This window comes from Pipistrellus kuhlii, unplaced genomic scaffold (genome assembly GCF_014108245.1).
Source record: "Pipistrellus kuhlii isolate mPipKuh1 unplaced genomic scaffold, mPipKuh1.p scaffold_m20_p_3, whole genome shotgun sequence".
NCBI classification, from domain to species: domain Eukaryota; kingdom Metazoa; phylum Chordata; class Mammalia; order Chiroptera; family Vespertilionidae; genus Pipistrellus; species Pipistrellus kuhlii.
Genome location: NW_023425529.1, coordinates 82,195,238 through 82,218,571, shown reverse-complemented (window position 1 = coordinate 82,218,571; position 23,334 = coordinate 82,195,238). Strand labels below are relative to the sequence as shown.

At 51.5% G+C, this 23,334-nt stretch overlaps 1 protein-coding gene across 6 annotated transcripts in view; it reads right to left on the bottom strand.

The window, feature by feature from the left end:
* Positions 1-23,334, bottom strand: part of IQSEC3 (IQ motif and Sec7 domain ArfGEF 3) — a 104,930-nt gene that overhangs the window by 18,334 nt on the left and 63,262 nt on the right. For 5 of the 6 annotated variants that reach the window (XM_036458026.2, XM_036458027.2, XM_036458031.2 and 2 more), the window contains 2 exons: positions 19,493-20,631; positions 17,374-17,535 (listed from right to left, as the gene is read on the bottom strand). In XM_036458026.2, coding sequence (XP_036313919.1) covers positions 17,374-17,535; positions 19,493-20,631 — 1,301 coding nt within the window. The remainder of the gene's footprint in view (positions 1-17,373; positions 17,536-19,492; positions 20,632-23,334) is intronic. The other variant, XM_045588368.1, reaches the window with a different exon arrangement.

Below are 23,334 nucleotides of genomic sequence, written 5' to 3'. Positions count from 1 at the left end.
TGAGGCGGATGACCGACTGTTGCCTCCACTTCACAGCTAAGCACCCCAGGCCCAGAGAGGCCAGCAGGTGGCCCAAGGCCACAGAGCTAGGAGGAGGCGGAAATTCCTAAGCCCAGGTCCTTTCTTCTCAACCTCACAGCGTCTCAGTGCCAGGCGAAGGTATAAGATGTGCAATTTGCTCTCAGTCTTCAGAGTCCTGCTGGGAGCGTGCATGTCTCCCTCACTTCCTTTCCCAGGTTCCATTGGGGTTTCTGGTGAGGGGACCTCCTCCTGCACCGCCCTCCCATTGGCTCCCAGGTCCTTCCTTTGTAGCCAAGGAGCCCCAGCGCTCAGGGGAGCTGTGGTCATTGGGAGGAAATGACATACCTTAACGTGGGAGAGGACAGTGTGAAAAGAACAGCCACCTGGGCCTGGGCCTGGGCCTGGGCCTGGGCCCACCACTGAGCTTGTTGTGACTTTAGTTCACAGACTCACCACCTGGAGCCTCGGTTTCTCCTGAGAAGGAGGTCAGAGTCCTGCTTCCAAGGGCCCCTCCACCTCTTAAACGCCACCTCTAACCTTGGAGAGTTTGCCTCTGACGTTCCCCTTCCGGGTGTGGGGGAGGAGGTAGTGGTGCACGTGCCAATCACCCCCACTGGGCAGTCTCATTCCTTTGGCTCGGGCTGCTCCTGGAGGGCCATGCCTCCTGCCCACTGGGTCATGCTTGTCCTCTTTCGGGGAGCCTGTTCCCTGGGCTGTGAGCAGCAAGGCGGGAATGTAGGCCTGGCTCAGTGCAGACCTAATTCTCCCTGAGCTTATGCATCCTAACCAGGCTCTTGGACTGATTCCTCAGCTTCTGCACCTCCGCTGCACTCCATTCCTCTCTCCCGATCATTTTATACCCAGCCCCTTGTCGTCCTCAGGAGGTGAACAGGCCCCTCTCTGCTCCCACAGCCCCTGGAGACCCCACCACAGGGTCAGGACCCCAGGCATCAATGTCCCCGCACTGCTCTCTGCCAGCCCATGCAGGCCTCGAGTCCAGTGTGTGGCTCAGGGCCCAGCATGCCGACAGACTCCGGAGAGTGGCTGCCTGAGTGGAGGGCTGAGCCCTGACAACACTCCCTCCATCATCCTGGCTCCCGTGTGGAGCTTGAAGCTTGCGCAGAGACCCCGCCTAGCCCGGCTGTGCTGTCAATGTTTAGGAGAAAGAAAGGGGAGAGCTCCACATGGTGGTGGTCATGGATCGGCTCCCCCCACTCCTTTCAGGGGGACCAAAGGGGAGAGGGCCCCGAGGACGTCCTCAGAGGGAAGGGCTGGCAGGGACTCTCCTTCCCCCACCCTCCCGGGCAGGGAGGATGGCCATCTCATGCTGGGAGCCTGGTCAAGCCCAGCCTTCTCTCAGGCTTGTCCATCTGGATCGTGAGTGAGTCAGAGGGTGGGGCTGGGAGGGGGAGGCAAGAATTTGGCCCAAGCATGAGAATTGGCAACATCGGTGTCTGAGCGTTTGGGATGGATAATTGGGTAGTAGGCCCTCCAGGTTCTGCCTTGGCGAACTCTTGCATCCTCCTCCCTGACTCCTCCCCGGTGGAACGTGAGCTCTGAGATCAGCATCATGCGGCCTGCATCTGCATGTCCCCCAGGTGTTATAAATCCAGCATGATTGAGCCATACAGGGATGCCAGCTGTCCGGAAGAGGTGAACCGGACAGGGAGAAAGGGAGACATAGGAGGGAATAATAGGAGGGAGGAGACAGAGACACAGAGGACACAGAGAGTCAGTGAGAGACACAGAGAGAACAAGGAGTGAGAGGCAGAGGGAGAGAGACACACAAAGAGAGGCAAGGGGATGAAGAGAGAGAGAGACAAGCAAAAAGGGGGAGAGAGAACAAGAGAAAAACAAAAACTAGGGGAGAAAAGGGGGAGAGGGGAATGGAAGAGGGGGAGAAGGAGGCAGGAGAGGTGAAGGTGGAGGAGGAAGAGGAGACAATGACAGGACAAGACAGAGGCAATGAGGGAAGAAAACAGCAAAGATAGGACCTGGTGTGCCTCGGGGTGAAGTGGCAGTGGGCGGAGGGCGGGGCACATTGCAGCCTCTCACCCCAGGGACTCCCACCCTGACTCCTGCAAGGCCAAGGGGAAGGGCAATGAACCCCAGCTTGGCCACGCCTGCCTGCGGGGCCTACCTCCCTGGTGGACCCCAGAATGGCTCCTGGTTCCCCTGGTCTGGTGTCTGGCTGCCCCCCTGCCCACAGCCACTTGTCCCTGTGGTCCATCTACCTGCTCCTTACCTGGCCCTGACCTCGCCCTGCAGGCCCTGGCACAGTGTTCCCCTCCCTGTGTCCTCCCAGACTCTCTGTGCATGCATCCTCTGCCCCCACACTCTGGTCCAGGCCTCAGCCCTGAGGGGGCGGGGGTGCGCCCGGAGGCCCAGGCCCTGTGCGCAGTGGACAGGAGGAGGCGGTGGAGCAGCTGGGAAAGAAGGGATCTGCTCAGCCAAGCACGATGGCCTAGTTTCCAGCCCTTTACTCAGGTGACGCGAAGCCGGCTCACTCGCTTTCAGGCTGCAGCTAAAAGCTCCCACAATGAGCTCAGAGCCTGCGAGTCAAGGCCTGGGATGGAGACACAACCGGGTGGAAGCACCAGCCCATGATGGGAAGCGCTACATAAATTAATCAATCACGCCATGGGGATGGTGATTCAGGGGAAGACACCTGGGCCGTGGGGCAGACAGTCTATATCTCACACCTTTGAAAACCCCGCAGAAGGAGCTTGTTAAAATGTAGATTCCTGAACCCTACCCCAGATCTACCGACTAGAATAGCTGGAGGCAAGGCCTGGGAATCAGCATCCTTCAAAGATTCTTTAAAAATTAAAACTAATAGCTGAGCCGAGTGAGGGGGGTCTGGCCCGTGTAGAAGCTTTTAAGCTGTGAGTCCAGCAACTCATAGGCCAACCAGCAATAGCTCCTGAGGGCGTATGGTCCCCATCAGCTCTCGGGGGCTGCCTTTGCAGGGGGGTGGTGAGTGGGGGACGATGGAAGTGCAGACAGATGCAGTCTCCACACACAAACACCCATTTCACACTTTCCTCCCTGCAACTGCCACCATGGGGCCGCAGTGGTTAATGGGCAGCTCATGTCCTGGCATTCTTGGGTCCCGTGGGGGGAAATATCAGTGTTTTCTGCGAAACCCCCAGATGGCAGCAGGAAGCCGTGCTGCGCCGTGGAAAGGCACTATTGCCTCCAGCAGACAAATGCTTTCCTCTCTGCAGAGCTGGCGTTGGGCCGGGTGACCTCTCAGGACTCTCTGCAGTCTGACATCCTCTGACAAGGACTCAGCCAGTCTCTACGGCTCTGCAGATGCTCGGGGATGGCAGGAGACCAGGCTTCGTCTCTGGCTGGCTTTGGAATACAGCTCACGATGACTGCTTCTCCCCGCGTCTCCCTGAGAACCATCTTTGCCCCCCTGGAGAGCCTGTGGCTCGGGGCAGGTGGCTGTGCTGTCTAACAAGCGTGCTCTGGTGGGCCCTCACCTCTGGGGTCGCCAATCCTGGGATCGCCCATAATCCTTGCCCCTCCCCACAGCGTGGTTGTTTTCCCACCTCCAAAGAAGCAGCGTGGGCCTGCACCTTGACCTCTGCCATCTCTCCTCTCCTCTTACCTTTTCCATCGCTCTCTTATTTTGCAATATCTAGCAGCATTTAAAACCCCCCTCTTCCTGTCCTCTTTGTCACCCTAGAATTCTCGTGGGGAGCCGATTGTTGACAGTTTTTCAAAACCATCCTGCTGCCTCCACCCAGGACAACCACCATTTCTCCTCTTAGATAACCTTTAAGGTGAAAAATGTCACGTTTCTGGGTGGTACTTTTTGATGTATAATCTCCCCATTTTACAGAAGGCAAAACTGAGACTCCAAAGCTCTTGCTCTGTGCTCCCACAACTGGGAAGAGCAGGTGTCTGGCTTCCTGCTTGTGGCCCCTCCGCACCGCCGGGCCCTCTCCACTTCACTGGGTGCTAACACCATGGAGAGGCCCCCCCATGCTCTCACCGCTCTCAGTGCCGCACTGAGTGTGCAGTGACAACCTCCTCAGTCCTGCGCGGGGTTAATTATCTGTTATCTTTATTATATACAGGGAAGTGACACTCACAGGAAGTCTGCATACATCCACTTCCTCGCCAGCATCTCCAGGCCAGGCACTTGCCCCGCCCCCTCTCAATGTCTGATGCTAATGTGTCTCTCCCTTGGGGCTGCTCCCTTACCCAGATGCCTGATGGGAGCTATGAGGGGACAAGGGGAAGGGGGGGGGGGCAATTGGCCACAGCCATAGAGTCATGTGCGAGGAGCCACCTCTCTTACAGCAGTCAGCGTGAGGCTGTGTGGCCACCCTGCAGTTTCAGAGCTGGCGTGGGCACACGGAGCCCATGGCAGGGGCAGGAGCTAATTTCTTGCCCTTTCTGGTCTGCCCTCCATCTTTCCCTCACTCCCTTCTTCTCCTCTCTCTCCCTCCCTCTGTCCATCCATCCTCCCTTCCTTCCTTTCTCCATCTCTTCCTTCCAACAAATATGCATTTAGTGTCTCCTATGTGCCAGATGCTGTGCTAAGGACCTGGTATAAGTACAGACAACACAAACACAGGTCCTGTCCTGATGAAAGAAACAAATGGAGTTTAAATAGTTGTCCTACATAATAAAAGAGTAATATGCAAATTAACCATCACTCTGCTCAAGCCACACCCACAAGCCATGCCCACCAGCCAATCAGAGAAAGTATGCAAATTAAACCCAACCAAGATGGCTACAGCCACAGAGAGCAGTTGAGAGGCTTGGGTTTGCCCGGCAATAGAGGAAGCCAAGCTTTCCACACACCCTGGCCAGCCTAGGCCTCCACTTAAGGATACAAAGTTTCAATTATAGAAAGTAAACAAATCCAAACAGAAATGGCTGCAGCTGTGGAGCAAGCAGGAGGCTTGGCTCTGCTCCAGGCTACAAAGTTTCAATCGTAGAAGGTAAATAAATTCCAGATACCATGGCCTCTGCTTGGGTCGCCAGGGGCCATGGCTGGCCTGCAAACCACCATGGGCCCCTCGATCAGGCTGCCCCATGCCTCAAGGGAATCCCACCCTGATCTTGGACACCCTTCAGGGCAAATCAGCTGGTCCCCACCCATGCACCAGGCCTCTATCCTATCTAATAAAATAGTAATATGCAGATTGACCATCACTCCAACACACAATATGGCTGCCCCCATGTGGACACAAGATGACCACCACAAGATGGCCAGCAGGAAGGGCAGTTGGGAGTCACCAGGCCTGCAAGGGAGGGCAGTTGGAGGTGATCAACACTGTAGGGGAGGGCAGTTAGGGGTGGCCAGGCCAGCAGAGGAGGGAAGTTGGGGGCAAACAGGCTGGCAGAGGAGCAGTTAGACATCAATCAGGTTGGCATGGGAGTGGTTAGGGGGTGATCAGGCTGGCAGGCAGAAGTGGTTAGGGGCAATCAGGAAGGCAGGCAGGCGAGCAGTTGGGAGCCAGCAGTCCTGGATTGTGAGAGGGATGTCTGACTGCCCGTTTAGACCCTATCCCAGTGGGTCTAAATATCGTCCCGAAGAACAGATGCATCAGGTGATGGAGGGATGTGGGACGTGAGGAAGCAGGAGTCAGCGAAGAGTCTCAGCTCTGGCTTGGCTCTGGGGGCCTGTTGCTCCTTTTTAGGAAGCGTTGATGATAGGCTGACACAGGTGCGGAGGAGCAGGGAGACTTCAGCTTTGGACACATTAAGTTTGCAATGCTCTTTCATACAGTATCAGTTCTCCCTCTCTACTACGTTCTCATTAGCACTTATTTTCTGTTTTACAAAGTAAAACCCTGCTTTGACCCTTCTTTGCTCTCTAGAAACTACGCTTTTCTCTAATCCTCTTGAGAGCTGAACTTCCAGAAGGCGTCCCTTCCGTGCTGTCTCCACTTTCTCAGCCCCATTCCCTTCCACCGCTCCAGCCACGCGTCCACCTGCAGCATGCTGCTCACACTTCTCTTGTGGGGACCCCCACCGGCCGCGGTGCTGCCAAGGCCAATGGCACTAACTTCTGTCCACGTCCCACCAGCCTCTGGGCAGCGTCAGCACGGTAATCAACCCGTTCTTCAAAGACTCCTCTCCTGCTCCCACATCACCCTCCCTCAGGTTACTCGTTCCTCTCCGTGGGCCGATGTTCTATCCACCGCGCAGCACCAGCCAGGGATTAACCGGCCCACTTTTGAGTCCTGCCGCTGTGTGAATCTGGGTGCTCTTGTCTGAATGCCAGTCATGGGCAGTACTCACATGACCACAGGTTGTGCTAGCATCTCTTGCAGAGAAGTCAGGTTCTACATGTTTTATGTTTTACTTGGTATTTATTATTTTAACTTGTCAGTACATATTTGACAATGTCTGATTTGAGGAATTCTTCAGATTGAAGTCCCAAAGCCAGTATCTCCCTCCCCTCCCCCCCCCGCAAAACCCCCCCCCTGAAAATATAGGCACATTATTTAGTATAATTTGCACACCTTACTGTACTGTACACAAACATTCGTATCGAAGACGGAGTGTTCTGAATTCTCAGCAGCTCAGGAGGCTGTCCACTGGGATCTGTCCTCTACACTGCCACCAGGCCCCTGCTTCGCCGTGCCTCTGGGCTCCACCCACTCCTCCCCTCCGCACGGCCACTGCTGAGATTTAGGGCATCATTTCCCTCCACAGCGTGACTGTGACAGCCTCCTAACCAGTCTCGTTGCCTCCAAATAATCTCCCAGAACAATCCTACTAGAACATCATTTGGCCCTGTCACTCCCCTGCTTATATTTTTTTCATGAGTTTCCCACATCCCTTGTAGGAAACCGGAGTTTCTCAGCAAAGCAAGCCAGGCCTGTTAGCTTCCCAGCGTCTCCTGCCCCTTCGGCACTCAGGCACCCCTCCTGCCACCTCACTATGTGCCTCCACCCTCTTGCACACACTGTTCTTTCTGCCACCCAAGCCCAACTTTGCCGTCTCCGTGTAATTGTCATCTCTCCAGGAGTGCTCCTCCTCCACCACTGGACCCTGGCATGCCTTCTGTTCACCACCGCAGCTGTGCCCGTGTCCTAACATTTACTTGCCTGTCTTCCCACCAGGGTACGTGCTCCTGCAGGAAGAGGCAGTGCTCTGAATCTCTGCATCCCTGTCCAAACACGAGTCCAACAAACACTTGTAAAATGAGTAAGAGACCAAGTGAATGAACGAGACCTCGAGCAACATGGCCAGCTGGGGAAGCAGTTCAGTGGCCTGCGCCTTTGGAAGCTCTGCCCCTTGACCCAGGATGGCCGGGCTCACCGGCTTGCTGTGCAAAACCACCCAGAGCTGATCTGCCACTTGGAAAAGCTGCCTGGGAATGGCCCCATGGGTTCCATCGGCAGGCAGCGCAGCAGAGTGGCGTGCGGGTCCTTCCCCCCCCCCCCCCCCCGCCCCCCTCAGCCACACACGCTGTGAGTGATGATGTGGCATGGGAGGCTGATTAGAGGGCTTCCCGCAGAGCTTGTCTGGACTCGCAGGTGCTGCTGAGGGGCGGGGCGGCAGGAGGAGTGCAGGGCTCCTTCTGGGCAGGCCTCCCTCCCCTGTGGATATCTGCAGGGGCTGCAGCAAGTAGCCCACAAGATGGGGGGAACCTCAGTACCGATGTCCCCTGCGCCTGTGTAAAGAGGTACAGTCGTGCATAAAACGGCTCAGCCCTGATCTGTGCGTGGCATCAGTTTGTGTTGCAGGGAGTCCCACATGATGTGTGATCAAAAATGATTTCTTTTTAATATATATATTGATTTCAGAGAGGAACGGAGAGGGAGAGAGAGGTAGAAACATCAATGATGAAAGGGAATCATTGATTGGCTGCCTCCTGCATACATCCCACAGGGGATCAAACCCACAATGTGCCCTTGACCAGAATCAAACCCAGGACCCTTCAGTCCACAGGCCGACGCTCTATCCATTGAGCCAAACCAGCTAGGGCAAAAATGACTTAATGACAGTAAGACAGAGTCTGGCAGACAGAGGAACTGGTTGGGAGCTGAAGCTAGGTAATGATAGCAGAACAGACAGTGAAGACCTGGCAGGTGAGGCGCAGGCCAAGGCAGGGAGGAGCGGCCGGTGCTGCAGACTGGGGACCTGTGCTCCCGGTGGAGACTGGTGTCAGGTTCCAGGATGAGGGTGGAAAACGAAACCACCCACAGCCACGGATGCAGGAGCCCTGGTTTTATTTCTGCAGTTCTTGGCTCACACAATTCAATTAAAAATATCCCCATCCGCAGAGTTATTTCTGTTAACGGAACTCACAACGTGCCCAACAAAGGTCAAGGCTTTTTGGGGAAGTGTGACATGGCTAAGGAAACAGAGCAGGAGGAAGTGGACGCAGGAGGATCTGCCGTGCTCCTGGTGATGACATGAAGACAAAGAAAATCGTTTGAGGGGTCTCCGAGAGATGGCTGCCAGTGACACCTTGAGGATTCAGGAACCACAAGAACTCAATATAAACTATCCAAACACATTGGAAGTCAGTGAGGATGCCTGAGATGATTTCCCTTTTGCTGGGCCTGGCAGCATCTGTTTTCCAGTGGATCTCACACTTGAGTGGGCATCAGAATCACCTGGCGGGCTTATTAACACACAAATTGCTGCTCCCAGAATTTCTGATGCACTGGGTCTCGGTCAAATCTGAGAACTGATGGTGTTGACACGTGTCCAGGGGCTGCTGCTGTTCTGGGGAACACACTTTGAGAACCACTGCTCTCTGCTAGTCACAGTGGGAGGAATGAGAAGCCAGGCATTTGGTGTCAGATGCCCTTGGATTTGAATCTTGTTTCTATCATTTAGCTGTTCGGTCACTTAGCCTCTCTGTGCCTTGGTGTCCCCGTTTGTAGAATGGAGCTGATACCTATAACACCTCAGGGGCTGATACCTATTGTATAACACTGGTTATGAGTTTTAAGGGAGTTCCTAGAAACAGAACTTAATAAAGGTCGTTTCCATTATGTACCTGGAGACCAAGTGGAATTGACATGCCGCTTAGGTGACAGAGTGGACTTGAAGTTCCTTCCCTCTAGCGTAGGATTAAGACTTTTCCCCTCATCACCAATTAACTCTGCCTGAAATTACACCATCAGACATTCATCCACGGACCCCTTAAAATATACCTATACCAGAAACAGAAAGAGGAAACCGAATCTAGCTCAGACTTCTTGAGATTTATGAATCCATTTTTTTCGGCTCTGCTTTCTTCTCAGATGAGAGGGTCAGAGCATAGCACATAAAGGTGAGCCAATGGATAGTACCTGATTCTGTCCATTTCTCTGCCACTGGCCAGGGGACTAGTCATTTCCTCTCTCTGGGACTCAGTTTCCACCTGGTAAAGTGAGGGGGCTGGACTACCTGACCATCCAAGGGGTCTTCTGACTCCACAAGTCACACCTGGGTCTATAAAGGCATTGGGCGCACACTCCTCTCGGAGTGCAGTGCAGAGGTAGGACGATGGAGGCTTAAGGCTCAGGTTACGGAACCATCCTGCCTGGCTTCAGATCTCAGCCATCGATCCTTCATTTGCACAGTTTGACAGCACTCACCTCTCAGGGTTGCTGTGAAGATGAAATGAGGTTTTGCATGGCATGGGTCTTGGAACAGTGCCTGCTGGCATACAGTAAATGCTTAATACGTATGTGTGAGCCATCATTACATTTGAGGTCTGCTCACTCACAGCTGACCTCCTAAAACCCCAGGAGATCGTAACTCCCAGGAAGTCTCTTCCAAAGTCCTCCATGAAAGAGTGGCCAGTCTACACCACACCTAGACATCATATATGGATTAAGAGATACCCCTCCAGGGCTAGGGCCTGGCTAATCAGAAAGAAATTGGGTGGTAGGTATATTCATTTTTGTGTAAAAGCCCAGTTTATAAGATAATGTGGCCAAGCCAAGGGAGTCTCAACTCTGGACTGGTCTACCTCACACTTAGGATCCCAACATCTCCACAGGGGTAAGTGGTTCTTCAATGCTCATGACTCTTCACTGTTAAGGAGAATCTCTCATCAATGTGTGTGTGGGGATGGGATGGGGGGGAGGTGGAAAGGTGATTGGGGATGGGGGAAAGGCCCTGAAGAGGTAGGAGGTCAAGGCCACAAAAACCCCAAGACATCACTTTTAGAAAAGACCCCCTCCTTCCATTTCTCTGGTGGTGACAGCCTCAAGTTTTCAGAGCGGTGGGAATCACCCCAAAGTCTCTACCCCTTTCTGCCCCAGGCCTCTCTCCACCCACCTCCAGATGCACAAGGGTCTGCCTGGGCCCTAAGGACTCTCCTCGTGGAATTCACTGGGTCCAGGCAGTGGTTCTGAGGTGGTACAGGGCACTAGGGGCAGGAAACCCTCAAATGCTCTCTTCCAGAGCCTTCCAGACTGCTGAGTGTGAGAGACAGCCTGTCTTCATTTCTGAATGTCCCTTCAGAACAAATCTGTTACACTCTGGCCAACACATTTCTATGGGAATTAAATAATGAAATCTGACTAAAATGTAAAACTCTTCATATTTAACAAAGAATGAAGTAGACACAGTGAGAGAAGGAACGCTCAGGAAACTTTCTTCCAGCAGTTAAAACCAAAAACTGCCCTTTGCGGGCACTTCTGTGGGAATGACAGACACCGATGCTCTTTATTTGCATGAGGGTCACATTGCAAAGATCACGTGGGCCTGAAAAGAGACCACTCACAGCCACTCAAAGCCAGCACCGCCAATCCCGTTCACTGGCCTTTACACCTGCTGAAGCGAACATTTCAGAAAGAAGTAGAGCAGAGCCAAATTTCCCAGCCATGTGAGCACTGAGAGGGAGAAGCTTTCAGCCCCAGAGGATCCCAATCCCTGGGGCTCTCTCGCTCCCACTGCCCATTCCACTTCTGGGCAGCCACTGACCCAGTCTCCTCAGTACCGAGAGGTCTTCCTCAGAGTGCAGCATGGTCCCTTCCTTCCCCAGAAGTTCTTGGTGTCTGGGGAGTAGACCCACTCTCAAAGCAGACCCGAGGAGTCTGCGGTTTCCCTGTGTTGGGGATGGATGTGTGGGGGTAGGTGGGTTCATGGTGGGGTGTATCAAATAGAAAAGATCATAATAGAAATAGCTAACATTTAAAAAAGAATTTACTAAGCATCAGGTGCTGAGTTAGATACTTTATATGCATCTAAAATGTTTAATTCATAGGAGGTAGGTACCCTAATCTCCATTGGACAGATGAGAAAAGTGGTTCTCAACCTTTCTAATGCCGTGACCCTTTAATACAGTTCCTCATGTTGTGGTGACCCCGAGCCATAAAATTATTTTCATTGCTACTTCATAACTGTAATTTTGCTACTGCTATGAATCATAATGTAAACATCTGTGTTTTCTGATGGTCTTAGGCGACCCTGCTAGCAGTTCTCCAAAACCCAAACAAAATTTCAGTTACGAAGTAGCAACAAAAATAATTTCATGGTTATTTTAAATCAGGTAGGCCTTGTTATTCAGCGGTCACCACAACATGAGGAACTGTATTAAAGGGTTAAAAAGGTTGAGAACCACTGCCTTGAGAAAAAACAAAAGGCCCTTTCCAGGTAAACACGAATGGACAGGATGCTTTGAGCTCAGAAGGCCTTCTATTATTGCTTGAACAAAGCCCAGTTGAATACATTCCTTCTTGGAATGTGTCTTCTATGGAAGTAGGACACAAAGGGATGGAGAGGTCAGCTTCTAGGAGCCCCGAGGGCCTGATTCTGGAGGCAAAGGGATGGAGAGGTCAGCTTCCTGCCCCCCATAAGCATAAAATAGGGAGGGGAGTCCTAGGGGTCCCACCTTTTCCCTCCCAGAGGCTTTCAACAGCTCCCCTTCCTGTCTGGCTAGAGAATGCTGTGGCTTGGGCTGTCTCAGTTTCCAAGGGGATGGGTGACTTATGTCCTTTTATTCAGCAAACAGCTTTGTACAGAACAAATGCAACTTGCTGAATGTCACCGTGTGGGGGCAGGGGAGTCGTGCAGAATCCCAATGAAGCCTTTCAGGCCTGGGCAAAATGGCACCGGTGACGTGGTTATTGTGTGTCCTCTCTGGTGGGAGTAAGGAAGAGGCAGAGGATCCGAAAGATACCAGGACAGTTGGAGTGGCAGGAAAATGCCAAATCCCCCAGCGCCTTGCTCCCCTGCTACTGCCTGCCTCCTCCTGCTTCTCCACTTTCTTTCTCCTGGCTCTTTGCAGGAGACAAACTGAGTGTCAGCTCACTGCAGACTTGGGGGAAGAGGGCTCCTTTCTGTGTGCAGAGGCCAGTGTGCGGAGACCTTGGAGCCCAAGCCTGCATGGCTGCAGAAAAAAGCACCAGAAACCGACGCATTCACTGGGGCAGAACTGGGGCTCAGCTCTGTACTCAGTCCTCCCTAAACCCACAATGCCAGCAGGAGCTTGCTCCACTTCCCACCCCCCCAGCCTCCCTTCCCCATTCCTCTCTCCCAATTAACACCTGAGTCTGTAAGTTCCCTGAGGCCATGAACCATTCCTGTTCTTCCTTCATCCCATATACACACACTGGGACAGCCCTATTTCCAGCACATTGTAGGCACGTAATATTTGCTGAATGCATGGTGAATGGTCATCTTATTCTTCTATGAACTTCAGTGCCAGCGCTGCCCTGGAGCCTGAGGGATGCTCTGGCAGGAGGACATAGCCTGGAGATGTTCAGGGCAGATGACTCTGCAGATGCCAGTGTGCTACCAATACAATTGGAGATGGGAACAATGATAGATTCACAGGAGTTGTAGGGACCTCTGAGGTCACACAGCCCAACCCTCTGGCTTTACAGATGAGAATACTGAGGCCTAGAGGCAAAGTGCCTTCCAAAAGCTACACAGCCTGTTAGGAGCAGAGCCAGGTTCAGAGGACGGCTCTTTCTCTCAGGTCCAGCCATCTGTCCTACCATGCCTACCCCCCACCCCCCATCCCCGCACACACACATTGCTTTCCTCATCCCAGACCTGGCTCTGCCTCAGATGCTAGCCCAGGGCCCAGTATAGGTCCCCTGCCAGCACAGGCTGCATGGCTGGTCTGAGTCTCTAGCCCACACACTCTGTCTCCCAGGGAAGATGGCAATTAGTTTCCATTGTGCTGTTCAGCATGACTCTAGGTCAATGTGAGCCTGACAGGTCAAAATTCCAGGACCAGGAAATACCAGGACTTTGGACCCAGAAGGTCAAGGACTGTAAGTGAATCTTAGAGACAAAGCAGGGTCACCCAGGGCATTGGAACATCCGAAATAACAAAGCCATAGGGCACAACACCTCCACTCACCTTTCTACAGAATGGAAAGGGGGCAAAGCCAATGAAAAAGCAAGAGAGGAAAACTATAAGAAGACCGGAGAAACCAAGATGGTGGCATAGGTAAACACCTGAACTTGCTGCCTCACACAATCACTTCAAAACTACAACTAAAAGACAAAACGGACATCATCCAGAACCACAGGAAGGCTGGCTGAATGGATATTTTACAACTAGAAGGGAAGAGAAAAGCACACTGAGACTCAGAGGAGATTCAGAAGTAATGTGCAGAGGTATAGAGGTGCGTGTGTGCAGAGAGGGCTGGCAACTGAGGATGCAGCTGTCTTTTTCAATCCACAGGGAGACACAAGTTCCCAACTGCTCTGAACTCCAGTTCCGGGTGAGACTCTGGGGATCCAGACTCATATGAGGAGAATTTGACTGTCTGGCAGTGGGCGGAACTCGAAGGTGGCTTTCTTTCTGAGGTGCTTGCAGTGATCACCAAGGGACACTGAGACCCTGGGGGCCTCTTAAGGCAGGGCTGATGGGAAGTGATTGTTGTTTGCTACACCCTGAGACTCTGCCCCATCCAAGCTGTCTGCAGAGGCTTTTGCATATGAATGGCCTGGTCCTTTGAAATCTAAACTTACCTAACAAACTGCAGCTAAGTCAGAGAGACCCAGGACATCCAAAAGAAGGCCCAAGGCCCCATAGCAGCTTGCATTGCTTCATAGCTGGGCCTCATCTGGGCACCTCCAAAACCCAAACAAAGAAGAGGAATCTGCAGATCTCTCCATAGCTCCTGCTGGGTGGCCTCAGGCAGAGGCTAAATTAGCACCTCCTTGGAGATCCAAGAGCCAGTGTACACAGGGATCAGAGCAGGACCATCCAGATTACAACTCCTCAGATACATAAGGACACACTCAGAGGGCAGACTCAGTGAGCACCAAAGCCCCACTGAAACAAGTCTTGCCTCATAAGGGTGTTTCCAGCACAGAAGTTTTTCCATCATAGACACAGCTGATCCTCACAGCCAAGTGGCCTGGAGGTCAATTCCTCCCAGTGATACCAACAACGATCAAGGCTTACCTACAACAAGACTGTGCACACAGCCCATAAAGAGATGCACCAAGAGTGTCTACCTCAGGTAACTGGGAAGGCTGAGCCACTGGGCCCTATAGGACACCTAGCACACAAAGCTACTCTATCAACTCAGGGAAGCAGCCAAAATGTGGAGACAAAGAAACAGTTTACAAATGAAAGAAATGGAAGAAAGCAAACTACTGGATATAGAGTTCAAAACCATGGTTATAAGGTTACTCAAGAATCTTCTAGAAAACACTGATAAATTTAGTGAGTGAGACCCTTGAGGATATTAAAAAGGATCAACTACAAATTAAGTATACACTGACTAAAATAAAAAATAATATACAGCAGACTAGAGGATTGCAAGAATCAAGTAAAAAATTTGAAATACAAAGAAGAAGAAAAAACACCCAACCAGAAAAGAAAAAAAGAAAAGAAAAAAGAATCCAAAAATATGATGATAGTATAAGGAGCCTCTGGGACAACTTCACGCATACCAACATCCAAGTTATGAGGGTGCCAGAAGAAGAAAGAGAGCAAGATACTGAAAACCTATTTGAAGAAATAATGATTGAAAACTTCCCCCACCTTGTGAACGAAATAGACTTACTAGTCCAGGAAGCGCACAGAACCCCAAACAAAAGGAATCCAAAGAGGATCACACCAAGACACATCATAATTAAAATGCCAAGAGCAAAAGACAAAGAGAGAATCTTAAAAGCAGCAAGAGAAAAACAGTTACCTACAAGGGAGCACCCATATTACTGTCAGCTGATTTCTCAACAGAAACTATGCAGGCCAGACGACCGTGGCAAGAAATATTTAAAGTGATGAATAGCAAGAACCTACAACCAAGATTATTCTACCCAGCAAAGCTATCATTCAGAATTGAAGATCAGCTAAAGAGCTTCACAGATAAGAAAAAGCTAAAGGAGTTCATCACCACCAAACCAGTATTATATGAAATGCTGAAGGGTATTCTTTAAGAAGAGGAAGAATAAGAAAAAGGTAAAGATAAAAATTATGAATAACAAATACATATCTACCAACAAGTGAGTCTAAAAATCAAGTGAATAAAAAATCTGATGAACAGAATAATCTGGTGAATATAATAGAATCAGGGGCATAGAAAGGTAGTGGACTGACAATCCTCGGGGGAAAGGGGTGTCGGGGTGCAGGAAGAGACTGGACAAAAATCATACACCTATGGATGAGGACAGTGGTGGGAGGGGGTGATAATGGCAGGGGGTGGGGTGGGAACTAAGTAGAGGGAAGCTATGGTGGGAAAAAAGAGAAACAACTGTAATAATTTGAATAATAAAGATAAAAATAAATAAATAAAAATAAATAAATTTTAAAAAAAAGAAAAAAAAGAAAAAGCCAGAGAGATGAACCAGATGGAGGAAAACAGGTGAAGGAAGGCACCTGGAAAACTCGACCTTTCTCTTTCTATTTTCCTTAGAGCACCCTGCACAGCAGGGATGTGGTAAAGGGAAAGAGGAGCCTGAGGCAGAGGGAGAAGAAAGGAGGGTGCAGGGAAATGCTGCACAGGCATTGGTTTACTTTCCTTTGGGAGGCATTCAGAGCATCTCAACCATCTGAGAGGGACAGCAAATTGTCCAAGGCCACCCAGAGTCACAGGCAGGAGCTGGGTTTTGCCAACCAAGGGCCTTCATGGTCCCTCGGATGGGTCCAAGCCGCCACTCTTTCTGACTGTGCTCAGTTAGGAACAACCACCCTATTAGTGAATTTAGGAATGTGACAAGGATTCCAGAGGGCAACTGGTGCATCCCTCATAATCCAATATCCCAACTCCACAGGCAGGGAAACGCTTAAACTAACATTGACAACCTTGACAGACAGGTTGGGTGACTCCCAGGCTTCCAAAGCCCTCTGCCCCTCTGTAGCAGGAGCCCTCTGCCCCTCTGTAGCAGGAGCCCTATGCCCCTCTGTAGCAGGCCCTTGCTATTCCAAGAGCAAGGACAAAAAGGGGAGGTTTTCCTAGCACCCCAGGGAAAAACTCCTGCTGACTGTATCTAAGGAGAAAGAAGGGAGGGAAGTGGGGGTGGCTCCCTATAGAATAATGACCTTCAAGAACATCTGAGCCTAAGGGGGCCTAGTGGAAGAGAGAAGAAGCATCGGAGAGCGGTAGGGACCTGGAGCAGACTTCCTCGGACCTTGCCCTCTCTTTGCCAGGGGAGGGGTGCTCCTCAGCCCCAAGGAATGCCACCTCTGCCCTGCATCTCCAGAGGGGGAGAGAGTGTGAAGAGACTCTTGCCCATCCACACTGACAAAGCTGAGCACTGGCAGAAGCAGTCCTCCTCTTACCCACATCTATTAGACTTTAAAGCAATTTTCTTTGTTGTGATTAGGGTGGTCAGTGTTTTCCTGCTCTAAAAACCCTCAGTCTGATCCCCTTTTTTTCCTCATTTTTGCCTCTACTGATATGAAAATGACCCTGATTGGGAGCAGACAGATGCTTGTGTGGGGTCTGGGGTCTGGACAGGTAGCACAGAGAGGATGGGCTGAGGGTCTGTTCCCCAGGCCTAGATGGCCCCAGCACTGACAGCCCTCTTTTCTTCCAGGCTCATTCTCTGCTCCTGAGGGTGGCAGAGAGGGTGGACTTTTATCACCCTTGACCATTTCTGTACCAATGGTACTCTGTGCACAATGTGCCCAATAAATAAAAGACTTTTTAGGGAAACAGGCCGGTCAAAATGCGGCCTCTGGCCCTCTGTAACAGGAGCCCTCTGCCCCTCTGTAGCAGGAGCCCTCTGGCTAAAGGTCACCGATATTGTGGTTTCTGGGACCAATCAGGAAGCTGCTAAGACTGGAGAGAGGATTTCTTGAAAATGACCAAAACTTCAGAGGGCCCTTTCTCTTCCCTGAGTCCTTCCCCAGCTGAGATCCCCCTACTCCTCTGGACATCCTGGTGGGGGGTGGGGGAGGGGGAGGTACGGGAGGGGGGTGTAGGAGGAGGAGTGCATAGATGGTGGGGCACTCACTCTAGCACGTCGTGGTTGAACTGCTTCTTGTTGTTGCCCAGGAACTCTCCAATCATTTGCCGGCTGAGGCCTTTGCGCTGGAGCAGGAAATGGGCCACTCCGATGGGGGTATCAGGGATGAAGCCACGTGAGATCAGGAACTGGATGCCCTTGTCGGGGTTTCTGGGGGTGCGAATGGGGGTGGGGAGAAGGAGTAGAGAGTGAACCAAGGCCATCCATGATTTCTTTTTCTATTCTTCCAGCCAATTCAACCCAAAATAGTGCCTGGAGGTCCTTGGGAAGAATTCTCAGGAAATATCAGGATTCCTTCCTCCACAGAGTGGTTCTCCATCAGAATCACCTTTCACCCGAGCCTCACTCTCCTGAACCTCGCCACAAGGGAGAAAAGGTAATGTGGGGTAGGAGGGGGAAGGGGAAGTCTGGCCAAGCAGAGTGAATTCCAGAGCAGGAGAAGAGGTGTCCTCTTTCTTCTGGCCTCACTCCCATCAGATCTCATCCTTAGGTTCCCAAGGCTTGCCAAGAGGTCCCTAAGACTGCCTGCATCTTGTTGTCTATGTGCAGTACCCACCCTGCAATCTGGAGAGGATGAGATTGGGTAACAGCAGTAAGATCTGCCCCACCCCCCTCTTTCCTGGGCATGGTGGATACACAAAAATCCTGCTCTCCAGCATTTATTTTCTCAGGCTTGAGTCTCTATGTGTGGGTGTGGGTGTGGGTGCTGTGTCTTAAGGCAATTGTGCTCACAGTGTGGTCTGCAAATCCATGCTGCTCCCTGAACTGTTTTTTACTGGCCCAGGAGAATATAAGTACAGAAATAGAGGGTAAGCATTTAGAACCTTTTATAGCACTTTGACATTTTCAGGACAACTAAGCATGTGATTGTTTTTCTAGCAGTTCATTTTTATTGTATTTTACACAAGTATTGACCCATAAGGTGTTGGGTAAAAATCCAAACTGCTCCTTCACCACAGATAGTTTGAGAACCACTGTCTTGAGGGACCCAAGTGTCTGTGTGAGCATTTGTGTGCATGCCCAAGTGATGCACACAAATACACCAGGAGGGCAGCCTGAGGTAAAAGAAAAAGCAATGCATTGGGAGTCAGACAGATCTGGCTTCACCGAAGCCTGCTGCTTACTAGCTGTGTCAGTGTGCAACTCACCTTACTAATATGAGCTGGTTTCCTTTCTGTAAAATGGCATAACCATGCTCTCTCTAATACTGTTGGGAAGATTGCAGATGCTTTATGAACAGTAACTGTTCTTCCCAGGATATATGATTCTGGAGACCAGAGGATGTCTTACTCATTTTTGTGGTCATGGTGCCTGGCACTCAATAAATAATGCATGTGGGCAGGAGGGCTGTCATAGTTCCTGGCTCAGGTCTGTGAAGAAAGGGCCAGGCAGAGGGTGGAGATCAGTGCCTCAGGAACTTGAAATTTCCATGTGAATGCCCTCTGCTTGCCACCAGCTCTATACATTCTGGTTGGGAGAAAAGGTTGGGCTCTGGAAGTCACTCTCTTTCTCCTTTCATTCCCCTTCTCTTTGTATTACACCTCTGCTTGCTTCACATTCTTTTTCTGTCGCCCTTTCCCCTTTTGTCCCACCTTCTTCTGCTTTCCACCTGCACTCCTTAAAGTAGGTCTCTTTCCCCCACCCAGTCCCTCATGCACCTTTCCTCACGTTACTGTCTGTTTCTCCTCTTCATCAACCGCAGGGGATTGCTGAGTGTCCCTAACTTCATATCCTATCTGAGGGATTTCTGCTCAATCCTCACGTTATCTCTACTGTTATTTACTGAATATTACATTTTCTTTTAAAGTCTCTGACTTTTCGAATTCTAGCTTCATTTTAAGCAGGAACAGTGGTGAAAGCATGGGTTTGAAAAGCTATTTTGTTCCTAATTTTTCTTAAAATAAATGAATAACAAGCAAAAGTAAAATATGTATGTATTTGTACACAGTATCTCAAGGAGCGGGCACGGCACAGATGCCACCTGGGAGGACACTGGATGACATGCTAAATTACCCGGCACCCTGCTAATCTGTCTTCCCTCCCTCCAGGGCCTCCCCGTCCCTCCCCTCCAGGACGCACTGCAGCTCAGGAGCCAGAGCTCACTCACATGTTGAAGAGGTTGAGGCCGATGCGGTAGAGGCGTTTGCGCAGGGTGTCGGTGGAGAGCGTGGGCGACTTGCAGCTGGCGGGGTTCTCGCAGTGGTAGCGCGGCAGGCTCAGGATCATGGCCTGCAGGGCCTCCTTGGAGGCTGACGCCGAGACTTCCGACCCGGACTTGGCGGACTTGGTGGACGTGCTGCTGCTGCTCAGCTGCTCCGAGTTGTCTCCGGCCTCTGTCTCGGCCTCGGCCTCGGCCCCTTTCCCCATCTTTCCTGTCTCTGCCTCCTCTACCTGCGCGGCTGGGGCCTCCTCCACCATCGCATCCACCGCCCCATCTGCTGCTCCAGGCGAGTAGGCGCGCAGGGTCTCCCCAACTCCCGCCTCTGCGCACGTGGTCTCGGCGGGCGCGTCTCCCTGGCTCTCGGTTGGGGCCACTGGAGCCTCCTGACCTCGGGCCTCTCCCAGCTCGGCCTGGCCCCTCAGGGTCTCTGCTGGGGCCGGGGAAGTTTGCGGGCCCAGGCAGTTAGCTACTGACAGCGCGGTGGAGGAGGAGACGGAGATGTTCTGGTTGGCGATCTGCACGGTGACATCCCGGAAAGCCATCATTAGGGTGCTGCTGTGGCCCGGGGGCAGGCCCGCGGCCTCCGAGGCCTCCTCCTCGGACCCCGGGCCGACACTCTCCTGCTCCCGTGCCTCCGCCTCCAGGCCGGGCTGCCCCGCGCTCGCGCGCAGGGCTTGGTGGATCTGGTAGGCGCCGCTCTCCTGCAGGGAGCACATGGTTTTGAGGCTCCAGGTGCTGAGGGCGTCGTCGATGGACTTGGCCAGGGACTGCACCTGCTCGGTGAAGGAGTCCTCCAGCTCGGTGAGCGTGCCCGCGAGGGTGGGCGGCAGAGAGGGCGCGCGCACCAGCGGCAGCCCCAGGAGGCCGTAGCCCTCCATGAGCGCCCTCTCCGCCGCCAGGCCCTCCGCTGTGGGCGCACGCACCCTGCGCAGAGAGATCCGGCGCGGCAGGCGGCTCTCCAGGAGCGAATTGCGGATCTTCTCAAAGTTCTTGCTGAGCTGGTACTGGCGGAAGGCGGTTTGGATGGTGCAAGCTGCGCGCCGGGATACCAGGTGGCCCCCGTATTTGTGTTCTAGCATTTCAATCTTGAAGGACAGAGAGGAGGAAGAGCACAGTAAGGGAAGGGGTGTTCTGGCCCTTTCAAAACATGGGGTTGATGGCTGTCCATCAACGCAGGGAGTCGCCTGGCTAAACTTTGCAGGGACCCAGGTTGCACAACCAGGGAAACACTGAGGGGTTCAGGTCTGAAAACCAGCATGTTGGCAGGAGATACCAGGTCCTTGGCAAGACCCCTAGAAGTGTAGGATGCAGGAATGGGTTCCAGGGCTTGGTAAAGGCGCAGGCAGGGGGAAGAGGTATTGCTGATTGTAGTAAGATATTGCTGGTTTGGTGGTGATTTTAAAATGTTCCTATCAGCCCTGGCCAGTGTTACTCGGTGGTCAGAGCATCCGTCTGCTAGGGTCTCGGGTTAGAGCTCCCGCTGGTTCCCTGCATGAGAGGCGACAAATGGGTCTCTCTCTCTCTCTCTCTCTCTCTCTCTCCTCTCTCTCTCTCTCTCTCTCTCTCTCTCTCTCTCCCCCTCTCTCTCTCCTCTTCTCTTCTCCCCTCCCTCCCTCTTGCTCTCACTCTCCCCCTTTCCACTTTCTCTCTAAAGAAAGAAAAAATCAATGGAAAAATATCCTTGGGTGAGGATTAACAAAATAAAATAAAATGTTCCTATCGGAGATGCATATGGAAGTATTCATGGGTGAAATGCAAAATATTTTGAATTTGTATTAAAATACTCTATCAAAAAAGTGGAAGGGTTAGGTGAAACAATACTTATAAAATTATTGGAGCTGGTGATGGTTATAAGGCAGTTTATTCTTTCTACTTTTGTGCACATTTAAAAATAATTTTAAAAATTAAACAGAAATGCTTTAAAGTTTTGCTGCTATTCCTGTCCTCTGCTTTCCCTCTCAGCATTCCTGTCCCTGCATTGGGGCAGTCCCTCGGGCATCGTAAGGGTTGGGATTGGGGTTTGATCATCTCTGTGTTCCTAGTACCCAGCCCAAGGGCTGGCATGTAGTAGGTGCTGAGTAAATGTTAATTTAATTGAAAGTTGATGGGTGGGTGGAGGATGGAGGGTGGATGGCTTTTTCAAGAGTGAGAGGCCCTCCAGGCTGCTGTGTTTCATGATTCCAGTAACCTCTGTTGTCATCAATGGGAGCTGTACCACAGGGCCCGGCGTGGAGGGGCTGCGGGTAGGGGCACACTGCCTCGTCTGGGTAGATCTGAACCCAGGAAAATGTCTGACAAGGGGCCAATTTATCCGACTTTACTCACATCCTCTCAGCTCTGTCCCCAGTCTCCGGTCTTTTCTAACCCTTAGGTAAGTGGTCGGCAAACTGCTGCTCTAGAGTCACATGCGGTTCTTTGGTCCCTTGAGTGTGGCTCTTCCACAAAATACCATGTGCGGGTGTGCACGTATAGTGCGATTGAAACTTCATGGCCCATGCACAGAAGTTGGTTTTTGGCTCTCAGAAGAAATTTCAATCTTGTACTGTTGATATTTGGCTCTGTTGACTATGAGTTTGCTGACCACTGCCTTAGGTTATGCTCTTACTTCTCTCTTATCAGAAAAGGACTTGGAAGATATTTCCACTGAGATGTCATTTAGCCATGCCCTTTCCTGAGGATTTTTGCAGTTAAATAAGAGGCAAGGGCTATGTTAAGGAGATGGACAGACAAATGGTAGCACTGTGGGCTCCAATCAGTCCTTAGGGAAGTTCAGATAGCAAGAAAGTGTTCTAGGCCCTGAAATTATGTCCTAGTCACAACCATACACTCCACATCCATGAAGTATCATTCCTGAATTAAGAGTCAGGATAGGTAGGCTGAGATAAACAACTTACAGCAAGAACAGCATTATCCCACCCACGTTCCCCCAGAACCAGGCGTGGGAGGGGTACAAATAGGCCAAATTTCATTCCTCAATAGAAAGAATCATTCTACTCACTTCCTGCTCCACTCAACCCACCAGGAACTGCAGCTGGCATGATTGCCTCCCCATTACTCCAGCAGTCCTTTCTGTTCCCACCCTGTGGGTACCCAACAGCTGGACCAGTGGGAGCACCCTCCTACCCAAGGAGACTTCACAGACATAATCCCAATCCTCTGGAACAGTCCCAGGTAAAATGAATGCCCTCATCTTCAAGATTCTCTCCTAGTCCCACCATCCTGTGCCCTTACCTGTCTCTCTCTCTCTCCCACATTCAACCCTCTCTAAAGATAGTTTGAAAACTTCATATTAAGGTTTGGGTGGCCCAAAAGGCTTCCTATATGACTCCTCCCAAAAGTATTTGCATTTTATAAAGTACAAAAGCATAAACAGAAAGCAGGAAGCTCTCCCAGTCCTCATGATCTTCATATTGTAGGGGCCTTCAATATGCTCTTTAAAAAATCATACTAAGTGCATTAGTTATCTATTGCTACGTAGCAAGTTACCACTAATTTAGCAGCTTACAATAACACCCGTTTATTTTCTCACAGTTCTGCATGTCAGTAGTCTGGGCACACAGCTCAGCTGGGTTCTGTCTATGGAATCTCACCAGGCTGAAACCAAAGTGTCAATCTCATGTAAGCTCAGAGTCCTCTTCCAAGCTTACTGTTGTGGAAAGACTTCAGTTCCTTGAGATTTTAAGATTGAGGCCTCAGTTACCAGAGCTGCCTGCTGTTCTCAGCCACAGGGCCCGCTTCACAGCAGGGTTGTTTGCCCTGTCAGGGCCAATAGGAGAGGGTCTCTCTGA